Here is a 21153-nt window from a genome sequence, read left to right as displayed (position 1 = left end):
AGTCACAGAGACCAGACTCCTTTTCCTGGTGGTATGTAGGGCCAACGCAGAAAACACGCTGCAAACCTCGCGTCCAAAGTAGGTTTACCCCAAACCCAGCAACAATCCATGTTCTTGCCAAAATGGCAAAATGGCAGGCACCAGACTCCACTGCTTGCATGTATTGTATCAGTTCCGGCGCAAAAAGTGCAACAGCGATCAAAAGCGTGTGTATACATATATCCAGTGACCAGTGGGCAACGGTCACGACTCACGCGTGTTCACTGAATTCATTCATTTCAGGTTTTTTGCTATCACCCGAAAATGATACGTCACCTCCATGATTCTTCAGTCGGACTGTAGGAGTATCATGCGCTTGCCGTGATGCGCATCGATCGACATCTCTGCGTGGCGTCGACATCCAAGTCGCTTGCTTCACCCGGTGGAGAAACCAAAGCACAGCCCAAGGCTTTATAAATAAGTACTTCCTCCGTTCCAAATTATAAATTGCTTTCACTTCTTTTCATCCATTTCTTTATGTATCTAAACATATTATTATATGTAGATGTATAACAAAGTAGAGATACCAATAAAGTCAAAGCGACTTATAATTTAGAACAGACGGAGTATATGTCGTTCTATCCATCTATATATATATATATATATATATATATATATATATAGCAGTGTCCTGTTGAGTACAAATGTAGAATCAGCAGAAGGGTGCAGCAGGTTCAGGAGGAGCTCTCGTGGTGTCATAGTCTGTGGAAGGTCCAAAGAAGATGGAGGGCGAGATGGACGAGGACGTGCTGACGGAGATCCTCGCGAGGCTGCCGTGCAGGTCGCTGGCGAGGTTCCAGTGCATCTCCACGTCGTGGCGGCGCATCATCTCCAGCGACTACCTCCGCCGCAGGCTGCCGCTCATCACGTCGGGGGTGCTCTACCACGACGACACGCACCGCGGCGGCGACGACTTGGACGGCGGCAGGAGGCAGCAGGCGTACACGTACGCGTGCGCGTCAGGCGGCACGGCGGAGGCACCGGACATGGGCTTCTTCCCGCGCCACGAGACGTCCACCATCATCGACGGCTGCAACGGCCTGCTACTCTACTACTCCTCCCGCCCGACGGCGTTCCACGTCGTGAACCCGACCACTCGGCGGTGGGCGGAGCTTCCGCCGCCGCGCGCCAGGACGCTGCTCTCCGTGCTGGCGTTCGACCCCTGCAGCCTCGCCGCACTACAGGGTGGTGTGCTTCACGGGGTGGCTTCCCCGGGGCGCCACCATCGAGGTGTTCGACTCCGAGCGCGGCGCGTGGCGGGACCACGAGGTCGACTTCGGCCTCGACACCGACGCCATGTCGGCCACCATGCACTACTCCGGCGGCGCGCTCCACGTGCTGGCCTACTCGGGCCACGTCGTCCGCGTCGATCTGGACACCATGGCGTCCGCGGTCACCGCGCTCCCGGCCCCCGTCAGCTGCCGGGCGCGCGCCGGGCACTGCCGCGGCCGCCTGCGGTTCGCGTCCAGCGACGGCACGCGCCTCAGGATCTGGGAGCTCAAGGACGCCGCCGGGGGCGAGTGGGCGCTGAAGCACGAGATCGGGGTCAGCGACGTCGTCCCCGGCGGCGCGTCCCAGCCCATCACGTTCTTGTTCATGGCGTTCCACCCCGAGCGGGAGCTGGTGTACCTGTGGTCGCCGTGGAAGCTGCTGGCGTTCGACGTGGTCGAGAGGCGCGTCGAGGAGGAGTGGGTGTTCGGATCGGAGAAAGAAGGCACGCACCTCATACAGGTTTGGCTGTTTCCGTTCTCGCGCCATTTGGCCAACGCGCTGGCCTGATTAGGCTTGCCGACGAGCCGGAAATGGCATGGGGCCCAAGTGTTCGTTGCCTATCCACAATGCTCTGGTTGCTAAAAGATTGATAAAATATATCAAAACAGAAAACAAAGAGTCAAAGACAGTATTCGTCGAAAACAAAAGAAAAAAAAAGACAAGAAGTAGTGAAACTGAAAATACCTTGAAATACTACATTGCAGACATGTTTGTTGCCCTGTATAGATCATGATTACTTGTATATGGACTGTTCATCTGTAACGGTGTGTAAGCGTGGTACTGTTTGTGTCGTTGATTTTCTAGTAATGTTTAATAATATATGTGGTTCAAGTTACTTTGAATGTTGGTAGCAACTCAGGCAAGTTGCACTGAAGATATCAAGTTATCAACTGATGCGATATGACAGCTTACCAAGTGTACTCTTATTGTATTGTTATTATAGTACGCTTGAGTTGAAATCATGGTTTTAAAAGCATCGTCTAGGCGTCGCCTAGGCGTCCAGACGTACCCAACTCACCTTGGGAAACAGTGACGCCTTGTCGCTAGGCACCGCCTAGGCGTCCAGGCGTACCAAGCACTCGCCTGCCTAGCCGCCTTTAAAACATGGGTTGAAATCATGCCACTCATTTCGTTTTTGGCTAATTGTCCAAGCTATTCAGCTTGTGGATGCCATTGACTTAAAAGAAACGTCTTTGACAGTTCTGAAAATGGTTTACACTGAAAAGTAGCAGCGAATTGACAAAGACTGTACACTGAACAGTAAAAGTAGAAACTTTGGCTAAGGTCGTGATGGATCCCTCGAGGGTAACAATATTGGAGGCTTAGGTTGTAATGAGATTACTTTTAGAGCAACTACAATGTATTTAGACAAAATAGTCTAAATAGTGTAAAATATATCTATATATGTATGGACGATCTTTGAAGAGACGAGTTCCATTGGGTACACTGATAATAAATAAAAATGACACCTAATAAGGGTATGTTTGGATCCCAGAGCTAATAATTAGCGCCTGTTCGGATACCAATTAGAAAGCATAAATGTGAGCTAATTATGGGTGAATAAGAGCCAATGACAGCTAATTGGTGGTTAGAGTCCATTAAACTTTGTTAGCCCATAATTAGCTTTGGATCCAAACAAGCCCTAAGTCAATCATGCCTCTGCCTGCTCCACTTCTTCCTCCAACCGTCGTCTTTCTCCGCCCGTCATGTCTTCTATGACCGCATGGGTCTCGCCACACCCAAATCAGTAGCACAGCTTCCAAGATCAATCTTCCCTCGACTGAATCAAGCTCCTTGCGGCAGCCACCTCTCCAAATCGAAGGTTCGTTGACATAAATCGAGCTCACCCTGATATATGGCCGCTACTAAGAAGAAGGGTAGCACAGGCAAAATGGTTAGGCCGAAGGAGATTAGGCGCACAGGAACTGGGGTGGTGACCTTGCTTAGCGTGGCGAATTGCCAACAGCAGGGCACCATTGGCCCCGTTCGCTTCGCTAAAAAAACAAGCCGAAACACTGTTTCGGCTGATTTGTTGTGAGAAAAAAATATTGTTCCGGCTAAAAAAAAACAAGCTGAAAAAGACGGATTATAAGAGAAACGAACAGGGCATTGTACGAACCGATAGAGACAGGGAGGAGAGAACAGTTTATGTGTAGTCCATAAGCCTATTAGTATATTTGCTATGGACTACTATATAGACTACTATTAGTATATTTGCTCTGTTTTCTTTACTTGCCCTGTAATTTAGCTTTTCATTTTCAATAAAATCACAGTAGGGGCATGTTCCTCCTGTTTCCATAAAAAAAACTAGACTACTCCCCCTATAGACTACTTTATTGCTACTCTCTGTCAATGGATAAATACATTTCTAGAATTGTTTAAAGTTATTCTTTTTTATGTTGACCAAATTTATAGAAAAAGTATACATTTTTGTGACACCAAATGAATATCCACATTGTAAGAATATAGTTTAGTGTATCTAATGATATAAATTTGGTGTCATAAACCTTTGGTAGTTTTCGCTACAAATTCCGTTCACTTTTTTCAAAATAACTTATACAACTCTAAGAATGAATTTATTTAACAACAGGGTAAAAACGTTCTGACCTAAAGACTACATACATTGATTTATTCAAGAACTGTTGGAGTTGAGTACATCGTTACAATCGTGCTTTAAATACGTTGCTCTTAAGGCCAAAGAACCTGGTCATCCAACAGAGTTCACAGGCCCACTAAAAGACTCATTTCGGGCCAAACAAACTCGGAAGTCAGACCATAAGATTTATTTCGAATTGGTTGGGGAGCGCCAGGCTTGGGCAGTAGTGCAACGCCCAAGCGACGCGTGAGAGCCCCAGTAGCAAGCTACTGTGGTGGACCCTCCCCCACAATAAATAAATTTAATATCGAAGTGGACACATGGCCCACATATCAGATATTAAACTGATAAGAACAGATACTACACTTGATCTTAGCCAAAAGGCCGAGAAAGGTATGAGATTTTCGTCTGCTCAGGGTCTTCTTTTATAGTCTTCCTCTGGCTACGCTCGCCCAAGTCCGCCGAGGTGGGACTAAACGAGCAGCGCGCTCCGCGCAGGCAAGGCGCGCTCTCTTTGGCCAGGCGTCGGTGCTACCCAGGCTGCGGTAGCAATGGGCTCTCCCAAGCCCATCAATTGGTAGTAGCCCACCAAGGAATCCAACGGTCCTGGAATTCACTCATCGTCTCCTCCTACTTTCGGCTTCATCATCATCAGAGTTTGAAGCAGCCATGCCTGATCGATGCCACCTCTAGTGCCGACGCTCATCTCCCGCCTGGCCGCCTCCCACGTGCCACGCCCAGACGCCTTCCTCCTCACCTCGGGCCATCTCGCCGCCTCCCCGCTGCGCCTCTCCAACCTCCTCCTCACACTCGCGTCCGTCCGCGGTGCCGCCGCGCACGCGGACGCCGTCTTCGCGCGCCTCCCGGAGCCCGCCGCCGCTACCAAGCAGCAACGGCAAATGGCCGCCACGCCGGTGCGGTGGCCGCGTGTGCTGACCCCGGCGCAGCTCGCCGGAGCCATACGCCGGCAGAAGAACCCGCTCGAAGCTGCCCACTTGTACTGGGACGCGCCTCGCCGCTACCCACCCTCCTGCTACCGCCACAATGACGACGTCCGCTCCACCCTCCTAGGCGCCGCCGCCGGCTCCCCCATCCTCCCCATCCGCCGATTCCCTCCTTGCTGCTTCGATCCCCAACCTCTCACCCGCAGCCGCCGTGTCCATCTTCCGCTCGTCCCTCCCCTCCTCCCCGTCGCCGCCTTGGTCCCTCTCCTTCTCCGCCCTCCTCCGGCGCCTCGTCTCCCAAGCTCTACTCCCCGAGGCTGCCCGCCTCTTCGCCGACTTCGCCGGGCGCCCGGAAGTCTCAGTAGCATCCGCGGATCTTACTTTTCTCATCGCTGGTCTCTGCCGCGTGCGGCGCCCTGACCTCGCGCTGCAGGTGCTCGACGAAATGCCGAACCTATGCCTCGCGCCAGAGAGGGACGCGTACCGCGCGATTGTGCCTGCTCTCTGTGACGCTGGCATGCTTGATGAGGCTACACATGTCGTCTATTCCATGCTGTGGCAGGTGTCGCAGAGGGGCTGTGACGCAGATGTTCTGGTGTACCAGGCATTGCTGGTCGCACTCTCTGCGGCTGGCCGGGGCGAACAGGCTGAGCTGGTTCTGGATAAGGTGCTCAGGAAGGGGCTGAGGTCACCAGGTAGTCGTCGGTCTCTTCGTGTGCCAATGCTTGCTGTGCTTAACCTCGAGGATGCTCGGGAATCCATTGACCAGGCGTTGGCTGTTCGAGGTGGCCGTACTGTATGCAGCTTTGAGTCCATGATTCTTGACCTCTATGAAGAGGGTCGGTTTGATCAGGCAGACAAATTGTTCGAGGACATGGCCAAGAAGAATTTCAAGCCAACAATCTGCATGTATGAGGCGAAGATAGCTGCTTTATGCAGGGTAGGGAACGTGGATGATGCTGTGGAAGTGATGGAGGAGGAGCTGCCAAAGAATGACCTTGTTCCAACAGTGACAACGTATAACTTGCTCATGAAGGGTCTTTGTGACACGATGCAATCAATGAGGGCACTAGAATACCTCAAAAAGACGGATAAGCAGCTTGGTTGTGTTGCTCAAAAGGACACTTTCTCAATCTTGGTCCATGGTTTGTGCTCAGAAACCAAGTTTATTGATGCTTCGAAGTTAATGGAGAGAATGGTGAAGGGACATCATCGGCCTGACAGAAGTGCATTCAACTGTGTTATTGAAGGTTTATGTTCTGCTGGCAGAACTTATGATGCATTGTTGTGGCTAGAGGAGATGATCGACCATGGAGAAACACCAAACATCCATGTTTGGTCATCCTTAGTCTCAGCAGTATGTATGTCCCAGTTTGAAGCTTTAGGAGCTGGACTGTTGGCGAAAGCTTAGGTTGTAACTGTACAAGAGGTGGGATTCAACCTAGGAAACTCTTGAAACTACAACTACGCCAATAATGAGTGTAAGTCACTCTTCTATTTATGTATGTAGAACGAAATGGCTGTGGTTTCATCTACTCTCAGTACCAAGAACACAGCTTTAAATCACCAAATGCATCTTACACTAAAATTCAAAGGCATGTTGTTTCGAAGAGAAAAGGTAGTATATCTGGGATGAAAGGGTGTTGTAGTTACATAGGAGCAATCTCTATCCTACAACTAAAAAGCCAGAGATGTTATCGTTCTGAGTTATAGGCTGATGTTATGTGGCTGCTTAGGATTGAGAGGAGAGAGTCAAGAGGGAAGGGTTTTCCTTCTTAATTCTTGCTTGATTAGATTGATACATCTCCTCTCCTTATACAGAGAGGTTTACTTGACTCCTAAGCAAGCGACCCTTATCTCTAATTAACTCTAATACTAATGGACTATACATCCAGCCCAAGCCCAATAGGCCCCTGCCATACTCTAACAGCTGAATCCTCTGTGCTTCATTTTCTTTTTGTTTTTTATGAACAGAGGAATAACAGTTGAAGGAATCAGACTTTATATTATTATGGCGCTGTTTCGAAGATCTTTTGAGCAAAGGTAAGATGTTCTACAGCAGTTGAATTTGATGAGTTGCAAACATATTTGTGGCGTACCTGTGTCTATGAGATCAATTAGTATTTCACTGCAGTGAGCCAGTGAAAAAGAAACAAGATTATGACAGAATTTGTAGTAATTTCAATTTGTCATATTCAAACTGTGTGACATGTTTATGAAGTAATTTCTAGGAGCATTCATTGCAGGGTTATGAATAGCCATTTGTTTTCAGAATTAAACAACTCCAGTATATCACCTTCCTTTGAGGAAAGCTGAGAATGGAGAGGGTATTTGGCAAGATATTATATAGGAAAAAATACCTAAATAAGGGGGGTTTAGTTCATTTGAAGAAGAGTTATAAAAATTCCCCTGTGTGGAATGTTCTTCTCAAAGTAAAGGATTTATACTTAAAAGGTAGGTCTGTGGTGATTGGGGATGGTAAGAGTACCAGCTTTTGGCACGATGGTTGGTGTGGGCTTGTCTCCTTGGCAGACAAGTTCCCTAGGCTGTTTGAAATAAGTGAAGATCAGGAGTGCATGGTCGAGACTGAGAAACAGAGAAGGTGGAAGCCTAAATTTAGGAGATAGTTGCATGAAGATTTGCAAAACCAACTGGGGAGGCTCCAAGGTATAGTTTACCGTTGTTGTACCAATGGTAATAAAGACAGAGCGAGATGGGATTGGGAGAAATCAGGTGTTTTCTCTGTCAAATCGACCTATAAACATTTATGCAAAAATGAATATGGGCCTAATAACAAGAGAATTTGGAAAGCCAGGATCCCTCTAAAGATAAAAAATTTTATGTGGCTGGTGTCTCAAAATGCGATTCTGACAAAGGACAATCTGAGTAAACGTAATTGGAAGGGGAACAAAGCTTGTGCTTTCTGTACAGAGGAGGAGGATGGTCATCACATCTTTTTTGGGTGCCTGACTGCGAAATATATTTGGAGTTTGTTAGCTTACTCTCTAGGAACTGATTGTAGACCAAGCAACATTGATCAGTATTAGGTGTGGGTTAATAAAATTCTGCCTCGTAGCCGACAAATGCATGCTGTTGGACCCGCAGCCATTTGTTGGGCAATTTGGCGTGCTCGGAATGCTGTTTGCTTTGAGAATAAACGAATTAAATCTCCTACTGAGACTGTTTGTATGATCTGCTCGTTTCTTACGTATTGGGCAGGATTACTGAAGGAAGAGCTGAACACTCAAGTCATTCAAGGTGCAGATGTGGTGAAGACGGCGGCCCTCTTCTTCCACAAGCAGAATCAGCAGGCTGCCGTACGCTGCCTGATATACAAGGGGTGGCACGTCTCAGATTTTGGGGAGCTGTGGAGGCTGTTTCGTCTAAGTCTGTCTTGTTAGCTTGACCAAGGCCATGTTCGATGTAATACGGTTAAACTTCCAGGAACTGTGGTTGTGTGCTCAGGATTAGGTTCCCTTGGTGATCCTACGCCTGAGCGTGGTTTTTACTGTTATTTTCTGTGTTGGTTGGATGGACATGTTCTAAAAACTCGTTGTAATTTCATTGTTGCGGTAATGAAATTCGGTTTTACCGGTGTGGAAAAAAGAATTTATATGCAGGAAATTGTTGTTTGTTAAACTGTAAGCTCTCTAGTTCAATGACATTATCAACCAAATTGGTTCGAATATTTGAAACAATCGCCAATAATTATCTGTGAGATATCTATACAATGTCTAAAATCCCAGGCTTGTCAGTTCTGACAAAATATTCAAGCACACCACTTTTATCGCAGGGGACAGGGTGCTGACTGAAGAGCCTAAGTTTTTTGTTCGAAACGTATTGAAAGCCTAATATTAAACTACTAATAAAAACCTATTACAGATGCAGTGCAATGCAATGGAATGGCATTCGCGTGCCGGCCGTGCTTTGTCGTTCTAGCGGGGGAGCACGTTCGGGTACAGCCCGCGGATGTACTGCGGCATGAAGTCGTGCCGCGTCAGGATCCCCACCACCGGCGGCCTCTGCACAACACAAAAGAATCGCACCGTTCGTGTCACGTCGCATGCGAAACCACAGAAGAAATGGAGTTGTCGGCTGGCATACTTACCCCCTGCGTCCTGGGCACGACGCACATGTGGCGGAGGCCGAGGCCGCGGAACAGCGTGGCGGCCTTGGCCAGCGACATGTTCTCCACGACGGTGTACGGCGACCGGTTGGTGATGGGGTGGAGGTCCACGTACATGTCCATCTCCTCCTCGGTCAGCTCCAGGTCCTCCACCTTGAGGCCCTTGCCGGAGCCGGCCTTGGCGAAGTCGAACGGCGCGAGCGTGCGAAACACCTCGGCGGCGCCGGTCTTGACGCGCGCCCTCGTGAAGATCCGCCCCTGCAGCAGCACCAGCAGGTGGGAGCGCAGGACGAGGCCGCACAGCTCCGGCGCCGGCGCGAACGGCGGGTCCTCGATCACGGGGAACCCGTTGTGGCCCGTGCTCCTCAGCGTCTCGACGACGGCGCCCACGCGCTCGACGCTGGAGAAGGTGACGAGCGGGCCGGACACCACGTCGCCGGCCACCAGGCTCCGCGTGCACCTCCAGGTAAGGGAGCCCCTTCATGCGCACTGATCTGCTCGTACATCCCCTTGTTGAAGCAGTCCGCCACCGTCTTGGCGATGAGCTGCACGAGCATGATGAGCGGCAGCAGGAGCAGGTCGTTGGTGAGCTCCAGCAGGATGACGCACACCGACACCGTCATCCGCATCGTCCCGCCGAGGAAGGACGCGGCGCCGAGCAGCGCGAAGAGGCCCGGGTCGAGGCCGCTGACCGAGCCCAGCAGCGTGCCGACCAGGCGGCCGAACGAGGCGCCCGACAGGATGACGGGGATGAAGAGGCCCGACGGCACGGCCACGCCGTAGGTGAGCAGGCCCAGGGTGTACACCGTGGTGAAGAAGATGAGGAGCGTAGACACGCCGAACTCCCTGTAGTCGTACCCGGCGCTGAAGAGGTTGCGGATGGCGTCGTCGTTGGTGTTGAAGAAGAGGGATGCCAGCGCGTTGTAGTGGCCCGGCGGGCACTGGAAGTTCTTGAAATTGCCAGAGCGGCCGATGGTCGGGCACTTCGTCCTGGCGAGCTCGGGCGGGCAGGGGGTGCACGTCGTCAGCCACGGCAAGCCGAAGGTGCAGCACGAAGTGATCACCGAGATGGTCACCGTCAGGACGATCTTGTAGCACGCGCCCTTCCTGCAAATTTGAACGCGCCCAGTGGTTAGTGTCCTATGAAATTAACTGCTGTAGAGTGATGAAAGGCTCACCATCAGATATGACGAGGCTATATACGCGAAGGACGCGGTCGACGAGGAAGTTGAAAAGAGCACCAAGCAGACCGCCGAGGACGCCGAGCAACACGACCGCGGCATGGTCCGTTACGGTGTAGGTCACTTGCCGTGAGCCGAGATCGAACATGATCAGCCCTCCTTTGCCAAACAGGCCACAGTGGCCACCACGGCAGTAGGTGATTAGCGCGTGCAACACCATTGTCACCACTGCTGTCGTAGAGAAGGTCCTCCAAAGAAGCGCGCTCCGCCACCTGACGAGAGATTGATTGCAAGGGCAAACCATGTTAGATCATGCACTGTCTGCACTCCAACATGTTGGTTTCGGTTTCGACTTTCCAGGGAGAGAGCAATTTCTGAGCCGTCCGTATTATGAGGTAGGAAACTCTCAAGTACGGTTCTATATATATTACCATGATGTAACTTCTTCAAGCGCAAAGAGCACGCCTCCAACCGGGGCACGGAAGGCCGCCGCCACACCAGCTGCAGCTCCGCAGGTGATGAGATCCCTTCGGTCCAGATCATTCTTGAAGTACCTGATCCAGTTCCAGGTGAGGCCATACTTCCGTGACCCACCTTGCCCGAGCAAGGAGGCAACACAAGCACCGGTGTGCACCATAGGGCCTTCCTTGCCAAGCACAAATCCAGCAGATACCCCTAGTATTGAGCCTAAAATCTGCATTTGCAGTAATAGCATAATCAGATGTAAATCAAGACATCAATATCAAAATAACTTAGAACCACCACAGCTTGAAAGTTTCAGGGCACCACCTTCACTGAGAGGGTACTAGGCGCCAAAATCGAGTGCGCATCGACGCCGTTCAGATACGCCTTCACCTCAGGGATGCCAGACCCGGCTGCTGCCGGGGCAATGTAAGCGCACAGCGCTGCAGCCGCAGCAGCCAGCATTGCATTGCAACCGATGTATAGCACAAAAGCTGCCAGGTACCTGAAGCGCCAAGCAATGTTAATTAAGCAAAATGAAGAAGAAAGTAGAAAGAGTTTGGCATTGTAACTTGTAGTAAGCGAGATCCGTACCGGTTCTCGAGCATGAGATCGCCCGTCAGAAGCAACTTGAACCCAGCGATGTTTTCGACAGCAATGTTGCTGAAGAATCCAACTAGGCCAACGACTACACCTACAAAAAGTGCTAGCACCCATTTAAGGACCTGGTATTGGAAGATCTGAAGTTTCCCTCTTGATCTCCAGTCTTGGTTGTACATTTCATTCTCCACAATTCTGAAATCATCAGTGAAAATGACGTGAGAAAATGCATGAATAAGATTGGTCCAAACCTGCTGACTGTTGAGTGTACGCTGACCAAGTTCATGGTAACAGTGATAGTCTGTTTTTAATGTAACTTAATAATCTCTTTTTATTAAGCATAGCACTTTTTTCATGCATTGGATTGGATCAACAATCAATCAAGTAGCATAGAAAAAAAAAGATTTTCGTGCAAGAAAAATTCAGGAAACCTACAAAGAGCAGAACTTTCTTTGCAACAACTGCAAAGACAGTCAGACATCAAATCCACAATGACATACAAGTCCTTGGTTAATTAAAAGGGTAAAGTATAATTTACACCCTCCAACTATCGTCAAAGTATAGATTTCAACCTCGAACTTCAAAACCCGATAACGTTGGTCCTCCAACTCTTGAAAAAGTTCAACTTTCATCCTCCTGGGCGGTTTTGCGCATGAACAGTACTTTTGATATTTCCTGGAGGTGCCGAAATTTTATATTATTTTTTAAGCATCTTAACGTCCTCAAATGAAAAAACTCAAAACTACAAAGTTGTAGATCTCATTGAGATCTACAACTTTGGTATAAAAATTATTTTTATTTAACTCCATACAAATAATATATTAGTGCCCTAATGCGGCAAGCGCTAGTTGGCGATTATTATGGTGCTGAAATTTTATATTATTTTTTCGAGCATCTTACTGTCCTCAAATGAAAAAACTCAAAACTACAAAGTTGTAGATCTCATCGAGGTATACAATTTACATATAAAAATTATCTTCATCCGCCATCGTATTGAAGGGTTTTCTATTTTTTGAAACTAGAGTCTCATCGCGTGATCGCTGCAGTGGTCATCGTAAAGCAGTGGTCGCTGCAGCGCGCCAGCCGCATCCTCGACGTCCTTCCCCCACTTCACCGATCTCGTCGACATCGGAGTTGCAATCGGTGTCGCCGTTGGCGTCGCCAACGGCGTCGTGCAGGAGCTCTCGGCCCCGTCCAACTCACTTTCTTTTCCAGCCGTAGTTGCCATGGTTTCTCACTTCCACCTGACGGAAGTAATATGCTTTACTATCTGCCTCTTCTTATAGTCAAGTAGGTTGTGTGTTCTTCATCCCTGTGATGAAAAAAAAAAGATTAGTGCTCAAACATGGTATGGACGTTATGTTTTTCTTGAGAAACAGCGTTTCGGCGTCTTATTGGAATCAAACAAACAAGAAAACACATGATCTAAGATTCCATGCTTGCAGTTTTCAGATGGCAATGTAATGCGCGTCGCTCGTCGTATCAGTTTTGTGACTGAAACTTCTAGTTGTGCTGGCCACTCTGAGAAACGCGGTTTTGTATCGACGACAGACGACCAATCTGATATCTAATACCAATGCGGCGTAATTATGTAGCCGCGACCGCGATGAATTGATTGAAAGATGGAAACTCAACGATACACCTCCGCGCGTAGCATCCAATCCCAATCTCCTCCTCGCCGTCGTCTGGTCCTACCGGGACGCGCGCCTCGTGAGCTCGCCGTCGTCTGACCCAACCGGGACGCGCGCCTCGTGAGCTCGATCCATCTCACGCGGCCAAACGGAGAGAATCTGACGGATCAGCATTATCCATCCGCGCCACCCGGCCGCCCCCAACACTTGCCAAGACGACGACGAGCGAGAGGAGAATAGGCCACCGACGTGCGCGGTGAGAGTCCCAGGAATTCGCAAGGCAAACTGGTAAAGGGTGATTTGGTGGAGGAGAGGCGCGGAGGAGTTGGCGGCGGCAAGTTAGCAGCGCCCTGGTCCCCTCTCCTGCCACCCTTTAAATACCAAGGGTCTGCGCGTGCGTGCCATGAGCCAGGGACTCCGTGTCTGTCCCGTACTGCATGGCGTTGGATCCCGCCGGCCGCCGAGGAAACCGTCTCGTCCTATTCCCACGCGTGAATGGATATAGATCATATACGTACGCTACAACTAATTAAGCGCCGTGCTTCAGCGTGCCTCTGGCCCTCTGCCTCCCCATGCACCTCTCCGCCACGCCGCCTGGCCGCCATGTCGCCCGGCCCCCGCCTCTCCCCGTCTCGCGCGGTCGCGCCCGCCGCCCTGCTCCACCACACCGCCGCGCCGTACGGCTGCATGGCAACCGTCCCACACGCGGCCGCTCCGCCCGGCATAGCTCCCTCAGGCAGGCCCCAATGCTCCTGAGTCCTGCCACAATGCAATCTGGGAGGAGGAGGCAAGTGCAGGCGGCACCGCGGCAGCCGTCCCGATCGGAGTCCACCGCTAAGGAGAGATATAGACCTTGATAGATAGATATAGATATGGAGAGAGACGAAACAATGCAATTGATTTGTCACTTTGGTATCTTATATTAATCAAATACACCTTGTCTGCTAAACATATTGGGGCGGATTTGCCGAAGTATCATCAATTTGTGCAGGCATAGATGGAGTGGGAAATATGAAGCTCATTTATGGTTGCTGATTTGAGAATTTAGCCTGCATTTCAAGCTTTAGAACATGAAGAATATTAAATTATAAAATCTGTTACTCTCTATCCCTGAAATTGCCCTCTTTTGTGGTTGCTGAATTTGGTAAGAAAAAAAAGGGGGAGGGGGGGGGGGGGGGGGGGGGGTCTACTATTGCATAACCTTATGATTTATCATGTTTTTGGAATTTGAGAAGCTGTCATGTAACTTTTTTATGCCTCTTTTCTTTTTCCGTGCTGATTTTTCCCTTTTTTAAGTTTAACTTTAGTTTTTATTAGTTTTTGAGGAGCTCATGACATCAAATGTGTACAGATTTATAGGGATGACTTGCTGGTGTCCAACCCACATTAAGCGGGTAGTTGATGAGTACACTTGCAATGCACCGCATCACAAGGCAAAGCAATTTGGAAGAGGAATTTATGGTGAACTTAGCTATCATGATATGAATTTCCTTCCTTTGATTTAGAACATATACTTGAATTATGTGTTTTACTCTTGTTTGTACAAGCTTGCTTTAATCAGTGATGGACCTAGGTTTTTACCTCTGGGTATGCGCAGCAAAAAAATTTCTTATGCAATTCGATGAAAATTTTCTTTTTTATTTTTTTACATTGAAAATTTCTACCTATCTCTATGACTGGCGGACCCCAGGGTATGCGGTGGCCCACCCTGCATACCCTGTGGGTCCGTCCCTGGCTTTAATACATTGTGTAAATCATGCCTATATAATGTCGCTCGACAGCATGTTGCTGGCGAACTCAAAACACCTTGTTTTTCTTATCGCACTGATTTTTTTTTTTTTTGCTCTCGTGGAAAAGTGTCTCCCTTTGCAATGTAGGGCATAATAATCCTAGTATTCTCTTTATTTGTTTTTGGGAAAGCTAACAGGCAACCATGTTTTTTTTCTGTTTATCGGCACGCGGTTTCCAACCGTTTGATCCTTGTACTTGTACATGGGAAGCTACCCGATGTCCGATCCAGACGGCATGTCGTGGGTGAGAGCGTATGGGAGCTAGAGCCGAAGCTGTGCCAAACAAACTTGGCTGTTTGGCAGGGCTCCTCGTGAGGGGCTCATCCGCAGGAGCCAGAGCCATTTTGGAAGAGACACAATTGGTGGCTCCTCCAAACAGCTCCGGCTCCTATGTTTTTCACTGAAAACAGCTTCTCCGGCAAAACCTTTGGCAGGGCTCCTCCGGAGGAGTCAGAGGTCGGAACAGGGGAGGAGCTCTACCAAACATGCCCTTAGTCTTCAACTTTAACCAACTAAACTTTAGACAATGAGACATGTCATGTAGGATAGATACTGTAAACCGATCGGCCATATCACTTGATTTGTTTTCACAAGATTATATCTAATCTAAACCATGGACCTTAAATTTGGAAGGATGAAAGTGTTTGAAATCTAGAGCATCCATGTGTGGTATGGACTCCTTTATATTTTGAGATAAGCTAATGAGAAACGCGTTCTTTTGGTTTGTTGATTGCGACTACAAGTCTTCAACATTCACGATCCGATCTGACCGATGGTAGATTCCTATGCCAGACCTCGGTATTAACTTTCATCCCCTGAGTTGTTGGACAGCTTGTTGTACATACCCGATCAAGGCCGACATTCCCAAGAACGCTATCTGTCTTTCCTCATAAAACCGATCGCCTTTGCATCCATGTTTTGGTACTTTCCAGCGTACTTCTTGGGCTCAGACATGCGCCGGACTCATCTCCTTTTCCTTGAATCTTTCTCCTCGATCTCTTTCTTCCCGGCTTGTTTTATTCCTCTTCCTACGTACGTTCCCTCGATCTGATCATAACTGAATATCTCCACTTTTTGTCCAATTGTCTGAGATATCGATCGGACTATACTTTTCTGCTGCCCTCTCCATGCATGCCTTCCTCGTGAAGAAGGGACGCTCAGAGAATCAGAACTGTAGGCTGGAGTGCTCGTTCATCCTGGTATCGTAGGTTGGCCAATCTCGCAAGCCATGAATCGCGGCCATCTGCGCAGAGCTTAAATCTCCCTCCTCCCTCGTCCATGTCACCCCGGCCCCCAGCTGCAAGCGCTCGTGTCCGTAATACCGTTTGCCGTTTAGCAACTGCAACAACTCGTCGTCGTACAACTACGGACGACGGACGTATGCGCTTGTTGTGTTCCTCCACGACAAGGGCATGAAGGGCTGGCTTGACGATTTCAAAGTGATGCTCACGAGGAACGAGCCCATCACCGGCCTCGCCAAGGTGGTCGCGTTCCTTGTGATCTTCGCGCTCGGCGTCGTCGCCGGCCTCTGGGTGTCTGCCGGGGTCCGCCAGTCCCAGGAAAGCATCGTCCCGAGGAGCATCGGGTTCCAGGGCAGCGGCGGCGGCATCTGCTGCCGGCCCGACATGGACCCCGAGTTCGAAGAATTCGTGGCCCCGACGCGGCTGATGCACGACATGACGGACGAGGAGCTGTTCTGGCGCGCCACGCTGGTGCCGGCCGCCGCCAGGTACCCGTTCGAGCGCGTGCCCAAGGTGGCCTTCATGTTCCTGGCCGGCCACGGCGTCCTGCCGCTGGCGCCGCTCTGGGAGCGCTTCTTCCGCGGCGGCCACGAGGACCGCTTCTCCATCTACGTCCACGCGCCGCCCGGCGTGGCGATCAACGTCTCCGAGGACTCGCCGTTCTACGGCAGGCAGATCCCCAGCCAGGTTAGTTATATATTGTCGCTCGCATGCTGCATGATAGATGCTATGCTTGCTCGATAGATTGATCGAGACACTTCTTTTAGCTCACGATCGATCGCTTCGTCTGACGAATGCTGTCTGTCCTGCCGATTTTCAGAAAACCAAATGGGGCGACGTGACGCTGGTGGACGCCGAGAAGCGGCTGCTAGCGAACGCGCTGCTCGACTTCTCCAACGAGCGGTTCGTGCTCCTCTCGGAGAGCTGCATCTCGGTGCACAACTTCACGACGGTGTACGACTACCTCGTGGGGTCGCGGCACAGCTTCGTGGAGTCCTACTACCGGAACGACCGGGGCTGCCGGAACCGGTACAGCCGGAGCATGGCGCCCGACATCACGCTGCGGCAGTGGCGGAAGGGGTCCCAGTGGCTGGAGCTCAGCCGCGACCTCGCCACGAGCGTGCTGACGGACACCAGGTACTACCCGCTGTTCCGGCGGCACTGCCGGCCGTCGTGCTACCCCGACGAGCACTACGTGCAGACGTACGTGACGCTGCGGCACGGCGCGCACAACTCGAACCGCACCGTCACGCGCGTGGAGTGGCGCGCGGGAAACTCCCACCCGGTGACGTACGGCGCGAGGGACGCCACGCCGGAGCTCGTCCGGAGCATCCGGACCAGCACCGAGCCCTGCGCGTACAACTCCCGCCCGACGTCCACCTGCTACCTGTTCGCGAGGAAGTTCGCGCCCGACGCGCTGGAGCCGCTGCTCAACATATCGTCGACGGTCATGCACTACTAACTGTTTTTTATTTGCCGTGGAGGCGTTCGACGGACACAAAACACGAGTTTGTAACTTGTTCAGATAATCAGATTAATTACACGTTAGGCATCGATCGGCTGTAATACGTGGCCGACCCCAGGCATTGAGGCATACGATATCTGGTTGGGTTGCCCCTATGCCGTTGGTGCTGAAGGCAGGCAGAGGCAGCAGCCAGCAGCAGAGCCCACTAGCTGTTGCAGCAGCGCACCAACACCAAGTTGCTTTGCCGCCTACTACCAAACGCCAATTGGCATGGAACCACCAGGTACTGGTACTACGACCGCCCCTGCGTGCAACAGGATCGGTTTGGTTGCGCTTTCTCATCAAGGAACAGCGGGGGCCCAAGCACACCGGCGGCACGCCAACTACTTCCAGCTCCTCCTCCTCCTCCGCTTCGCGATCCAACAACTGAGGAATAATTGCATTCAATTCCCGCACTTCCACTCGAGTACGCGAGCGGGTTCCATTCCAGGTCGTTTGTGCCTGGTCGGTTGGCTGCTTCGTATTGTTGCTGGTTCGTTTATGTGAGAGGGAAGTACTGTTAACTAGTTTATTAGAACAGTGTCCATGTGAGTGGCTGGCCAGCCCAGCCAGCCCCAGCCGAACACGGATTTCGTCCTTCTGCTCCGCATCCGGCGCCGGCAGGCCTCGCTCGCTGGCCCGCTGTGACGCTGGGCCCAGGACATGCATGGCCCATCAGCGCACGCAGCGGTGCATGGTAGCTGCGATGGACTCGTCGACTCCCGCGGGTAATCCTCCTTTGCTGAATCCCTTGAGGTACCATCAGCAGGAACCTGTAATTAGCACAAAAGCCCGTGCAAAAAAGGCACAAAGCGGAGGCGGACAAGGAAGGGATTAGGCAAAAGCGGAGGCGAAAACATCTGGATCGGCAGGTGATCGATGCGACAACCGGCAGTTCGGCAGAGTATTGTATCCACACTGCACCAGCTTCCTGCCAAGCTACCAGGCAGCAGGTGAAGGTGGCATTTGGTATACAATGCATTTCGAGATGGTTAATCAGACCAGACACCAGACGGCAGGTCTGTAGATCAGGACAGAGAAAGAAAAGGGGCGGCGAGAAGATCTCTGATTCTCATCGCAACAAACACATCCAGCTCATGCCACGAGCGTGTGGGATATGCAGGCACACAACTGGAGTAGGACACAAAAGCTTGGCTCACGTTTCATATATATTTTAGAGTTCTATATTTTATTTATCATCATATATATAAACGACCTGTATGTACAACGCCGCCCCTCTCTCTTTATTATGTACTCACTCACGCGCTATGAGTATATTAACACACGGACTGACGGACACGGCCACGAAAACTTGATACGCTAGGGCTAGCTTGGACCGACCCGGCGCCACCACGAGCTCCACTGCTCCACCGATCGATCACGATCAGCAGGACCCTCTGAGGATCTCGGCGAGGCCGGCGCGCTGCTCGTCGGTGAGCTCCTTGGGGAAGACGATCTCGAACTTCACCTTCAGGTCGCCGCGCGCGCCCTTCTGCTCGGGGATCGGCATGCCTTCGCCGCCGATCACCTTCTCGTACCCGGGGCAGATGATCTCGTCGTGGAACGTGCAGCTCACCTTCTTGCCGCTGAGGAGCCGGAACGAGAAGGACCAGCCGGTGAGCGCGCTCACCAGCGGCACCTCCGCCTTGAGCACCAGGTCGTTGCCCACCCGCTTGAACGTCGGGTGCTTCTTCTCCGACACCGTGAAGATGGCGTCGGCGGGGAGGCACCCTGGCCGCTCGTCCCCCAGGCCTTCGAACACGATCTGCTTTCCTTTCTTCCACCCTGGCTTCACCAGCACCATCTGCGTCACCTCCTTCTTGACGATTGACCTGCCCAATTAAACCACTTCGAGACATTAATCTATAGCTCAAGAAGTGCCACCAAATATGCTATACTCTAGTCTCAAGTAAACGTCCAAGAGTGAGTACAAGGAGGAGGGATGCTCAGGAGTCACTGTCCCTGAAAACCACCTAGGCTACCACCCTCACATGTAAAAGAATTATGAATACAGCCCATCGCTCAAAAGGACCACTCCTCTCTGCTCGACGATACATCCAAAACGGGGGTATTAAAAAGGCTCCAACAAACATGCACACGCATATGTGGCGAAGGAAGCATCTTGGGGCCTCAGGATTATTATCTTGTGGAGATAGGATCCCTAGCTGTACTAACCGCGTTGGGAATCATTGTTATCGTGAGCTTGTGTTAGGTAGGATAATCTTGCAAGAATAGCATAGATACCTGCAAGGGGAAAGAGGGGTCACACACACCAAAGGCCTTAGGCCACTCGCGTAAAAAGGTTTCACGCCCTATGTTCCAAAGGAAATATTCCACTGACAAATGCAAGGTGGTGGTACAAAAGCAGTGACCCGACCACCACTGTAAAAATACAAGTGCTCGCGCCATATAACCTTGAAAAAAAAAGGCAGAAAGTGATTGTGCTGGTGCACTGTTCATCGAGAGCTACCGAACAGTGCGGCGAATTGGGGGTTGGGGGTGCCACAACACGAAGTGGAATGTCTGTTGCCATCAGAGCGAGCTCTGAATTCTTGCCTAACCTCAATTTTCTAAGCATCGATTCACTGTTAAAATCTGAATCCACATCGACACAAGCCCCTTCTTCTATTAAATTCTCTGCTTTGCTGTTTTGAAAACAAAAATAATCTACTGACGAGCGATTGCTCACCGGATTTCATTTCTAGCAAGGTTTTGCATCAATCTTGTTCAATAGGCAGAGGAAAACCGACAGAGGAGAAAGCAAGTACCCGTTCTTGGTGACGACGTCGCGGGTGAACTTGACCTCCTTCTTGCAGCCGCGGCAGAGCTCCTCGAGGGTGCACTCGAGCTTGCGCTCCAGCGGCGGCGCCTTGCGCATGATGGAGCTGGAGAACTCGGCGAACGCGCGGCGCCCGCCGGGGTTGCCGGAGCTGTACACCTTCTTGAACTCCCTCGCCGGCGTGCCGGGCGCGCTCCTCGTGCAGAAATCGTCGCTGCGCGTCCTCTCCATGCGCGCCCCGACGCCGGCGCCGAGGCCTCCGCCACCTCCCGCCCCTCTCACCGGCCCGGCCGTCGTTGCACAGCCCGAACACGGCCCTGTTCTCCTGCTGGTCCAGGAGCGCCTGCGCGAGAAAGGAACACGTCACGACACGGCAAGGCAAGGCTGCAATGCACAATTCACAGGAACGCGCGCACGGCACGGCAGGGAAAGGGAAACGCCGTCGGCGCGCTCGCGCTCACCTCGTAGGCCTCGCTGATGGCCTTGAAGCGCGCCTCGGCCTCGGGCTTGGACGACGGCGGGTGCTTGTCGGGGTGCCATTTCTTGACGAGGTTCTTGTACGCGGCGCGGATTTCCTGCGGCGAGGTGTCCTTGGGGATGTTGAGGATCTTGTGGTACAGCTCCGGCGGGTTCCCCATCGGAGGCGACGGGGAAGGAGGATGTCTGGGCGGGCGGGGCCGGCCTGGCGCAGGGGAAAGCAAAGGATGAAGCAGAGAGGAACGAGGAGTGGCGTGGTGGGCGGGCGGTATAAAGTGGCGAACAGAGGGTGAGGGTGAGGGTGAGAGGCAGAAATAGAGAGTGAGCGAGAGAGGAGTGGCTTTTATGGAGGAGTAGAGTAGGGTCGTCTATTTGAACCGGTTTTAAATTTTAGATTAAATAAATAGAGATGGAGCAACAATGGGAGAGAGGGGGATTACTGCAACTGTGAATGGATGCCATCGTGAAATGGAGGTACGTACTCCAGTACTAGCCCATCGTACGTGTAGGG

At 51.3% G+C, this 21153-nt stretch overlaps 1 protein-coding gene, 1 non-coding gene and 4 pseudogenes across 2 annotated transcripts; 3 read left to right on the top strand and 3 right to left on the bottom strand.

Annotated features, from left to right (window-relative positions):
• Positions 1-509: 509 nt before the first annotated feature.
• LOC136453695 (putative F-box/kelch-repeat protein At1g15680) lies at positions 510-2153 on the top strand (annotated as a pseudogene).
• A 1954-nt stretch (positions 2154-4107) lies between these two features.
• On the bottom strand, positions 4108-4304 carry LOC136455645 (U2 spliceosomal RNA). Its single transcript, XR_010759129.1, has one exon. It is a non-coding gene; the product is annotated as a U2 spliceosomal RNA (small nuclear RNA).
• Positions 4285-8435, top strand: LOC136453694 (pentatricopeptide repeat-containing protein At1g05600-like; annotated as a pseudogene).
• Positions 8436-8699: 264 nt separating this feature from the next.
• On the bottom strand, positions 8700-13167 carry LOC136453696 (chloride channel protein CLC-c-like; annotated as a pseudogene).
• Positions 13168-15818: 2651 nt separating this feature from the next.
• Positions 15819-17436, top strand: LOC136453692 (glycosyltransferase BC10-like). The gene is made up of 2 exons (XM_066454250.1): positions 15819-16569; positions 16703-17436. The coding sequence occupies exons 1-2, from the start codon at positions 16054-16056 to the stop codon at positions 17342-17344; spliced, it is 1158 nt and encodes a 385-aa protein (XP_066310347.1). The 5' UTR covers positions 15819-16053; the 3' UTR covers positions 17345-17436.
• A 1087-nt stretch (positions 17437-18523) lies between these two features.
• On the bottom strand, positions 18524-20938 carry LOC136453691 (uncharacterized; annotated as a pseudogene).
• Positions 20939-21153: the final 215 nt, after the last annotated feature.

This window comes from Miscanthus floridulus, chromosome 5 (genome assembly GCF_019320115.1).
Source record: "Miscanthus floridulus cultivar M001 chromosome 5, ASM1932011v1, whole genome shotgun sequence".
In the NCBI taxonomy this organism is placed as follows: domain Eukaryota; kingdom Viridiplantae; phylum Streptophyta; class Magnoliopsida; order Poales; family Poaceae; genus Miscanthus; species Miscanthus floridulus.
Note: the sequence above shows the minus strand (reverse complement) of the source record. Positions and strands in the feature narration are given on the sequence as shown.